The following is a 10471-nucleotide window of genomic DNA, read 5'->3' as shown; positions in this document are numbered from 1 at the left end:
GTCCAACCATACAAAAAATATCAAATTCCAATGTCAAATGGACCTTCAAATCTTAAATTTTCGTTTTTGGAAGATTTTATAAAAATATGGGTTTTCTCCCAAAATTTCACAGATTCATGATATAAATGAGCATGGAATCATGAAATATAATCAATATAGGACAAGGAACACTTACCCCATTTTTTTCTCGTGAAAATCGCCCAAATATTCGCCTTACCCGAGCTCAAAATGACCAAAATGAGAAAAAATCTCGGAAGCCTTCGTTTTAACACTACCCATGCATTTCCGCACATGTGGTGCCTGGGCTCGCACCTGCGAGCTCGCATTTGCGAGAAAAATCTCGCATATGCGAAATGGCTTGCCAACGTGTGTCCGCATCTGCGGAGCTTGAGCCTCATTTGCAGCTACGCAGATGCGTATGAAGGAGCCGCAGAAGTGGTGATTTCCGCATTTGCGATGGCTGATTCGTAGAAGCGACTTCGCACCTGCGGCCAAAATTGCGCAGGTACGACACACCAGAACCAAACCTGCAATTTTTACAAAAATGGTCCGAAACTCACTTGAACCCCTCGGGACCTCGTCCAATTATACCAACCAGTCCTGTAACATAACACGGACTTACTTGGGGTCTCAAATCACCTCAAACAACATCGAAATTACAATTCACACCTCGATTCGAACTTTTGAGTTTCAAATTTTCAATTTACAAAACTTGTGCCAAAACATGTTAAATGAATCCGGAATGACTTCAAATTTGGCACACAAGTCATAAATGACATAACAGAGCTATTCTAATTTCCAGAATTGGATTTCGGTTTCGATATCAAAAAGTCAACTCCATGGTGAAACTTGGAAATCTTAAGCCTTTAAATTACTAGTTTCCGTTAAATGGTCATAATTAAGTTAGGGACCTCCAAATTAAATTTCGGGCATACTTCCAAGTCCTAAATCACGATACGGACCTACCAAAACTATCAAAATACTGATTCATATCTGTTTGCTCAAAATGTTGACCAAAGTCAACCTAGTTGAGTTTTAAGGTTATATTTCACATTTTAATCCATTTTTCACATAAAAACTTTCCGAAAAATTATACGGACTGCACACGCAAGTCGAGGAATGATGAATAGTGCTTTTTGAGGTCTTAGAATACAGAATTAATTATTAAATTTAAAGATGACCTTTTGGGTCATCACATTCTCTACCTCTAAAACAAACGTTCGTCCTCGAACGGAATTAGAAAAAGTACCTGAGCTAGTGAAAAGGTGTGGATATGTACTCTGCATGTCCGACTCGGACTCCCAGGTAGATGCCTCGACCGACTGACCTCTCTATTGCACCCGAACAGATGGATAACTCTTAGACCTTAACTGCCAGACTTGCCGGGATAGAATAACCACCGGCTCCTCCTCGTAAGTCAAATCTTTGTCCAATTGGACTGAGCTGAAATTTAACACATGGGACGGATCATCATGATATTTTTAGAGCATAGACACATGGAACACCGGATGAACTGCTGATAAACTAGGTGGTAATGCAAGCTTGTAGGCTACTTCACCCACCCTTTCAAGAATTTCAAAGGGTCCGATATACCTAGGGCTCAACTTGCCCTTCTTTCCTAACCTCATTACACCTTTCATAGGTGAAACCCGGAACAATATTCTTTCTCCAACCACGAATGTAATATCACAAACTTTACGGTCGATATAACTCTTTTGCCTAGACTAAGCTGTGCGAAGTCGATCCTGAATAATCTTGACCTTATCCAAGGCATCCTGTACCAAATCGGTACCCAACAACCGAGCGTCTCCCGGTTCAAACCAGGCAACTGGCGAACGACATTGCTTTCCATATAATGCCTCATATGGAACCATCTGAATGCTCGACTAGTAGCAATTATTATAAGCAAACTCCGCAAGTGGCAAGAACTAATCCCAAGAACCTCCAAAGTCTATAACACAAACGCGAAGCATATCTTCCAATATCTGAATGGTGCGCTTTGATTAATCGTCTGTCTGTGGATGAAATGCTATACGCAACTCAACTTGTGTGCCTAACTCACACTGTATAGTCCTCCAGAAGTGTGAGGTAAACTGCATATCTCGATCTGACATCCAGGAGTGTTTTGACGCTTAATAGTAAAAATTAACTATTTGAAGGTTTAAAATTCTTTAAATTTGGTTTGGAGTAGAATTTTGAGTAATTGAAGTCTGTTTGGAATTTCGAGTTTGGGAATAGTTTTGTATAGTGATTTAAGACTTGCACGCAAATTTTCGTATCATTTCGAGTAGTTTAAGTATATTTTGGCGCATTGGATGTAAATTGAAGAACTTGAAATTTTTAAGTTTGAATCAATTTGGTTTAGGATATGATTCTTAGATTTGATGTTGTTTTACGCGTTCCGAGAGTTCCAGCGAGTCCGTTTTATGATTTCAAACTTGTTGGTATGTTCGGCCGGGGTCCCGGGGACCCCAAGGTCAATCAGACGAGGCTCGAACCAAGTTGGAAATTGGGAGCCAGAATTGAAGCTCCCAGCTACTGTCAGAATCGCACTTGTGCTTGGCCAGCCGAAGGTGTGACATTCGCAGGTGCGGCAGAAGCTCGCATGAGCGATACTCATAGATGCGAGATTTATTCGCATAAGCGAAGAGGTAAGGGGAGGCCTGCCATCGCAGGTGCGGAATCTCGGCCGCACCTGCGAACGCGCAGGTGCGAGATTAAGAGCGTAGATGCGGAGCTGGGCAGTCAAGCTAAGCTCGTACCTGCGAGGCTTTTCCGCAAGTGCGAAAGCCGCAGGTGCGTTGCAACTTCCTCATGTGCGAAACCCCTGCTTGGCAGAATGTGTTAAAATCGGGGCTTAGACATTTTGAACCATTTGTTTTTTCATTTCCGGGAGATTTTAGAACTTTTGAGAGGGGGATTTCAACTAGCAATTTGAAGGTAAGTTAATTCCACACCCCTTGAGTTAAATACATAAATTATAGGTAGATTATAACTAGTAAATCTTAGAAATCAAGGGTTTAGGTGAAAACCCTAGATTTTTATAAAAATGAGATTTTAACCACGAAAATAGTTATGGAATTGGGTAGAAATTATATATTTAAGTTCTTGAGATTATGGATAACGTTTTCATCCAAAAATTTCCAGAATCCGAGCACGTGGGCTCGGGGTGAATTTTAGGAATTTTATCATTTTGGATAAGGTAATTTATTTAATAGATAAATTTCGAATCATTTAGTATATATTAATTATTATGTATAATGTTTGGATAGTTTCGGATCTTTCGGCGTCGAATCAAGAATTCAACGCGACGTGGTAATCGGAAAGTGGACTTTGAGACGAGGTAAGTCTCTTGTCTAATCTTGTGAAGGAGAAATTACCCCATAGGGATTAAATTGAATAATTTTTGCTAATTGCGGGGGCTACGTACGCACGAGGTGACGAGAGTCCGTGCGTAGCTACTATTAATGCTAAAGTCCGGGTAGTTTAGGACTCAAAGCATGAATTACTTGTGTGAATTGTTAGATAAGATATTAAAGGATGGAAATCTCATATGCTTGATTTTCTGTTTAGATTAATTAATTGTTAAAAGAAATTGTTCTTCCTTCCTAATTTATCTTATAATAAATATACTCTCCTTCCGGAGGTACATAAGAAAATGTCATCCTTTCTTGTGGAGCGGGCCGAACGCCTCGACAGGATAGATGCATCTACGGATTATGCCGCACATCCCTCGGCAGTGTACACGATACTCTGGATCGGGTCGTACGTCCTCGGCAGAAATCGTGCTTAATAATAATAATTACACGATACTTTAATAGTTATTTCAGCTTGCAAAGCTAATTGATAAATTGGAGAATCTTTGAAATTTAATGAATTATTATTCCTGCTTGTTAAGGAATTAATTGTTATTCCTGTAAATGAGATTAATTGATAAATTGGAAATTATTTGAATTTAAAGAATTTAATTAATATATTGAGAATTGTTGCATTTGAAGGAATATGATTATTTCCGCTAGTTAAATAAATTATTGTAAATTATATGAATCATGTTGATTTAGATATTCTAGTTGTATTTCAGTTATTATTATTGACCCATAGTGAGTGTCAAAGTTGGTCATCTCGTCTCTACCACTTCTAGATTAGGCTTGATACTTACTGGGTACATGTTGTTTACATACTCATACTACACTTGCTGCACTTTTTGTGCAGGACCTGAGGCAAGTACTAGTGGGGGACCTATCGTCTTACACCCACGTTATCCAGGGGCATAGTGGTGAGCTGCCTTTCTGAGCCGTTCTGCAGCTATTAGTGTCTTTTCTTGTATTTTTCATTCTGTCTATTTTTATTTCAGACAGTATTTGAGGCTTTGTATAATCTACTAGATGCTTATACACTTGTGACACCAGGTCTTGGCACACACATTAGTAGAATTTGGTATTTTATTATTATTTTTGGTTTTAAATTTTGTCAATATATGCTTAATTTATTAAGTTGGCTTGCCTAGATGTAGTGTTGGGCGCCATCATGACCTATAGGTAAAATTGGGTCGTGACAAAATGGTATCAGAGCAATAGGTTCACGTAGGTCTCACAAGTTATGAGCATGCCTAATAGAGTCTTGCGGATCGGTACGGAGACGTCTGTACTTATCTTTGAGAGGCTATGGGGTGTTAGGAAATTACCTTTCTTCATATTCCATCGCGCAATTGATGTAGTTCTAAATATCCTTCTCTTATTCTCTCTCAGATGGTGAGAACGCGCTCGAATGCGGTTCCAGGCCAGGAAAGAGCTACTCCCCCAGTTGCTAGAGGCCGAGGCAGGGCCCCAGCCCATGGTAGAGGGCGAGGACGTCCAAGGACTGTTCCAGTTATGCCACCAGTGGGTCCAACAGAGAACCCCATTGTTGAGGAACAAGATGAGGTGCCTGTGTCAGAGTCAGCTCCGGTGGATTTCACATCTGCACCGGGATTTTAGGATGTCATGGGTCGTATGTTGCGGTTCATGAACAATATGACTCAGGCCGGTTTATTTCCAGCAGACCCAGCCACATCTCAGGCGGGCGGGGGAGCACAGACCCTTACCGCACAGGCTCATGGACATGCAGTTGTTGTATATCAGACTCAGGGTGCACTACTTGTGGGTGGAGCCCAGCCAGAGGCAGCAACTACACCTGAGCCCAGGCCAGCTGTAGCCACCGATCCTCAGAAACTATTGGACCGATGGACTAGACTACATCCTCATGTATTTGGGGGTGAGCGACATGAGGATCCACAGGACTTCATTGATCGTTGCAGGGACAAACTGCACACCATGAGGATATTGGAATCCCATGGGGTTGACTTCGCTACTTTTCAGCTAGAGGGCAGGTCCCGTAGATGGTAACAGTCTTATGTTCTTGGTAGACCAGCAGATTCTCCTCCCATGACTTGGGACAGGTTCACCTGTATCTTCCTGAACAGGTATATTCCACCCTCCCAGAGGGAAGAGTTGTGGTTTCAGTTTGAGCAGCTCCAGCAGGGTCAAATGTCAATGACCGATTATGAGGCGAGGTTTTCTGAATTATCTTGCCATGCACTTATGATACTCCCTACTGAGGCGGGGAGAGTGTGGAGGTTTGTAGTCGGTTTACATACTGGTATTCAGGCCACTATGGCTTGAAAGGTTGAGATGGGTACTTTTTATGAGCTAGTTGTGGAGATAGCCCGCAGGATTGAGGGTGTACGTCAGTGGAGCCGAGTACAGAATATGAGAGATAAACGGTTCAGGTACTCTGGAGAGTTCAGAGGTGCTCCGTCTGGGGGCAGAGGTCAGTTCATGAGGGGGCAGTCTAGAAGACCCCCATATCCAGCACCACCACCTCCACGAGGTGCTCAAGTGCGACCTTATCTTAGTGCTATACCAGAGAGTTCTTACCGCCCACCAGCTATTCAGGGTCCTATGTTCTTGGTAGACCAGCATTTTCTCCTCCCATGACTTGGGACAGGTTCACCTGTATCTTCCTGAACAGGTATATTCCACCCTCCCAGAGGGAAGAGTTGTGGTTTCAGTTTGAGCAGCTCCAGCAGGGTCAAATGTCAATGACCGATTATGAGGCGAGGTTTTCTGAATTATCTTGCCATGCACTTATGATACTCCCTACTGAGGCGGGGAGAGTGTGGAGGTTTGTAGTCGGTTTACATACTGGTATTCAGGCCACTATGGCTCGAAAGGTTGAGATGGGTACTTCTTATGAGCTAGTTGTGGAGATAGCCCGCAGGATTGAGGGTGTACGTCAGTGGAGCCGAGTACAGAATATGAGAGATAAACGGTTCAGGTACTCTGGAGAGTTCAGAGGTGCTCCGTCTGGGGGCAGAGGTCAGTTCATGAGGGGGCAGTCTAGAAGACCCCCATATCCAGCACCACCACCTCCACGAGGTGCTCAAGTGCGACCTTATCTTAGTGCTATACCAGAGAGTTCTTACCGCCCACCAGCTATTCAGGGTCCTCCCAATGGGTATTCAGGTCCCTAGGGCCAGACTCTTAGTCAGCAGCCCATTGCACTGAAGAATTGTTACGAGTGCGGGGATCCCAGTCACATGCAGAGATTTTGCCCCGGGTTTCGGGGTAGACTAGTACAACAGGGTCAGCAGCCTATGTTTACCGGACCAGTTGCTCCACCAGTAGTTTGACCACCAAGAGGTGGAGGATAGGTAGGTAGGGGCCGTCCTAGAGGTGGAGGTCAGCCAGGCAGAGGCCAGCCAGTTGGCGCTCCAGCTCGGTTCTATGCTTTTTCGGCTAGACCAGATGCTGTGATTACATGTATTATTTCTGTTTGTGGCAAAGATGCCTCAGTATTATTTGATCCATGATCCACGTATTCATATATGTCATCTCTATTTGCTCTATTCCTGGGTGTTTCTCGTAAGTCCTTGAGTACTCATGTTTATGTGTCCACTCCTGTAGGCGATTCTGTTATTGTGAACCGGATCTACCGGTCTTATATTATTACATTAGGTGGTTATGAAACTAGAGCAGATCTCTTATTGCTCGATATGACCAATTTTGAAATTATTCTGGGTATGGACTGGTTATCTCCATATCATGTTATTCTAGACTGTCATACCAAAACTATTACCTTGGCTATTTCATCTTTGCCTAGGCTGGAGTGGAAGGGTTAGTCGGTTTAGTTTATTTAATCGAGTAATTTCTTTTACAAAGGCTAAACACATGGTTGAGAAGGGTTGTTTGGCTTATCTAGCCTATGTTTGGGATACTATTGCAGAGACTCCGGCTATTGATTCAGTACCAGTAGTTCGGGAGTTTTCCGATGTATTTCCTTTAGATCTTCCAGGTATGCCACCTGATTGGAATATTGGTTTTTGTATTGACTTGGCTCCAGATACTCAACCTATATCTATTCCACCGTATCGCATAGCTCCGAAAGAATTAAAAGAGTTGAAATAATAGCTTGAAGAGTTACTAGCCAAAGGGTTCGTCAGACCGAGTGTATCGTCCTGGGGTGCACCAGTATTATTTGTGAAGAAGAAAGATGGAACAATGCGAATGCGTATTGACTATCGCCAATTGAATAAAGTTACTATTAAGAACAAGTACCTGTTGCCGCGTATTGATGACCTATTTGACCAGTTGTAGGGTGCTAGGGTGTTCTCTAAGATCGACTTGAGGTCGGGGTATCATCAGTTGAAGATTCGAGATTCGAATGTTTCGAAAACTGCTTTCCGTACTAGATATGGTCATTATGAGTTTCTGGTAATGTTTTTCGATTTAACTAATGCCCCTGCAACATTTATGGATATGATGAACATGGTATTCATGCCATATATTGATTAGTTTGTCATTGTCTTCATTGATGACATTTTGATCTACTCGCACAGTAAGGAGGAACATGAGCAACATATGAGAGTAGTGCTTCAGACATTGCGGGAACAAAAGCTATATGCTAAGTTCTCTAAATGTGAGTTTTGGCTAGAGTATGTAGCATTTTTGGGACATATTATATCGAGCGAATGTATTAAAGTTGATCCCATAAAGATTAAGGTAGTTCAGAATTGGCATCGACCCACTTCAGCGACTGAGATCAGGAGTTTTCTGGGTTTAGCAGGTTATTATCATCGGTTTGTGGATGGTTTTTCATCTATTGCAACACCTTTGACCAAATTAACCCAGAAGGGTGTTCGGTTCCGATGGTCCGATGATTGTGAGTCAAGATTTCAGAAGCTCAAGACATCATTGACTACAACACCAGTGTTAGTGTTACCTTCTGGTTCGGGAATGTATACAGTGTATTGCGATGCTTCACGCGTTGGTTTGGGTTGTGTATTAATGCAGGAAGGGAGAGTTATTGCATATGCTTCACGTCAGTTGAAACCCCACGAGCAGAATTATCCGGTACATGATTTGAAGTTAGTTGTGATTGTTCACGCTCTTAAGATTTTGAGGCATTATCTATATGGGGTGTCCTGTGAAGTTTATACTGATCATCGCAGTTTGCAATATTTGTTCAAGCAGAGGGACCTAAATTTAAGGCAACGTAGATAGCTGAAATTACTTAAAGATTATGATATTACTATCATATATCATCCAGGTAAAGCAAATGTAGTTGCAGATGCCTTGAGTAGAAAGGCGGAGAGTATGGGTAGTTTGGCTTTCATTTCAGAAGAAGAGAGGCCATTAGCTTTGGATATCCAATTCTTGGCCAACAGACTTGTGCAGCTAGATATTTTAGAGCCCAGTCGAGTTCTTGCATGTGTCGTAGCTCAGTCTTCACTATTTGAGCAGATCAAGGCTCGCCAGTATGATGACCCACACTTAATGGTTCTTCGAGAAACAGTATTACGAGGTGGTTCCAAGGAAGTTACTATTGGTGCGGATAGTGTTCTGCGACTCCAGTATCATCTGTGTGTTCCTAATGTGGATGAACTGAGGAAAAAGATCCTGGAGGAGGCACACAGTTCTTAGTATTCTATTCATCCAGGTGCTACGAAGATGTATCGTGACTTGAGGCAGCATTATTGGTGGCGACGAATGAAAAAAGACATAGTTGAGTATGTAGTTAGGTGTCTAAATTGCCAGCAAGTTAAATATGAGCATCAGAGGCCAGGTGGCCTACTTCAGCAAATGACCATACCAGAGTGAAAATGGGAACGAATTACTATGGACTTTGTAGTTGGGTTGCCGCGGACCTTGAGGAAGTTTGATGCAGTTTGGGTGATTGTTGACAGGCTGACCAAGTTGGCACATTTTATTCTTGTTGTAACTACGTATACTTCAGAGAGATTGGCTCAGATTTATATTCAGGAGATAGTTCGGTTGCATGGCGTGCCAATTTCTATCATATCAGATAGAGGCCCTCAGTTTACTTCACATTTCTGGAGAGCGGTACAGAGTGATTTGGGGACCCATGTAGATCTCAGCACAACCTTTCATCCGCAGACCGACGGGCAGTCAGAGCGGACAATTTAGATTTTTGAGGATATGCTCAGGGCATGTGTGATTGACTTTGGAGCTTAGTGGGATCATTTCCTACCTTTGGCCGAGTTTGCTTATAATAACAGTTACCAATCCAGTATCGAGATGGCTCTATTTGAGGCTTTATATGGCTGTCAATGCCGTTCACCTATCAGATGGTTTAAGCCCGTTGAGGCTAAGTTATATGGTACTGATTTGATTAAGGATGCCTTGGAAAAGGTAAAGTTGATTTAGGAGCGACTTCGTACAACACAGTCCAAACATAAGAGTTACACGGATCAGAAAGCGCGTGGTTTATCATTTATGGTAGGTGAAAAAGTTCTTTTGAAGGTTTCGCCGATGAAGGGAATTATGAGATTCAGGAATAAAGGCAAGTTGAGCCCAAGGTTTATAGGCCCATTTGAGGTGTTGAAGCGAGTTGGAGAGGTCACTTATGAGCTTGCATTGCCTCCCAGTCTATCCGGAGTTCATCCTGTTTTCCATGTATCTATGCTCCGGAAGTATCATGCTGACCTATCACAGGTGTTAAACTTCAGCATAGTTCAGCTAGATAAGAGTTTGGGTTATGAAGAAGAGCCATTTTCCATTGTTTATAAACAAGTTTGCCAGTTGAGGTCCAAGAAATTTTTTGCAGTAAAGGTCCAGTGGAGGGGCCAACCAGTTGAGGAAGCGACTTGGGAGGCTGAGGAGGACATGTGGAGCAAATATCTACTTATTTAGCACTCCAGGTATTATTCTAAACCCGTTCGAGGACGAACCTTTGTTTAAGAGGTGGAGAATGTAATGACCCAACCGGTCATTTTAACTTTTAGAAACCCGTTCCCTAAAATAAAACTCCCCAAACATTCTTTTATTAATTTGTGACTCGCGGAGATGGTTGGTTCGGGATTTGAAAGTGTGTGGTTGAAATCGGAACACTTGGTTCCTTAAGTTAGCTTTAAATGGACAAGTTTGACTTCGATCAACATTTTGAGAAAACGACCACAAAATCGGGATTTGAC

At 42.4% G+C, this 10471-nt stretch overlaps 1 protein-coding gene across 1 annotated transcript; it reads left to right on the top strand.

Annotated features, from left to right (window-relative positions):
• The first annotated feature begins 9575 nt into the window (after positions 1–9575).
• On the top strand, positions 9576–10190 carry LOC138893564 (uncharacterized). The gene is made up of 2 exons (XM_070178192.1): positions 9576–9689; positions 9816–10190. Exons 1-2 carry the CDS (start codon positions 9576–9578, stop codon positions 10188–10190), a joined length of 489 nt encoding a protein of 162 aa, XP_070034293.1.
• Positions 10191–10471: the final 281 nt, after the last annotated feature.

This window comes from Nicotiana tomentosiformis, chromosome 6 (assembly GCF_000390325.3).
Source record: "Nicotiana tomentosiformis chromosome 6, ASM39032v3, whole genome shotgun sequence".
NCBI lineage: Eukaryota > Viridiplantae > Streptophyta > Magnoliopsida > Solanales > Solanaceae > Nicotiana > Nicotiana tomentosiformis.
Note: the sequence above shows the minus strand (reverse complement) of the source record. Positions and strands in the feature narration are given on the sequence as shown.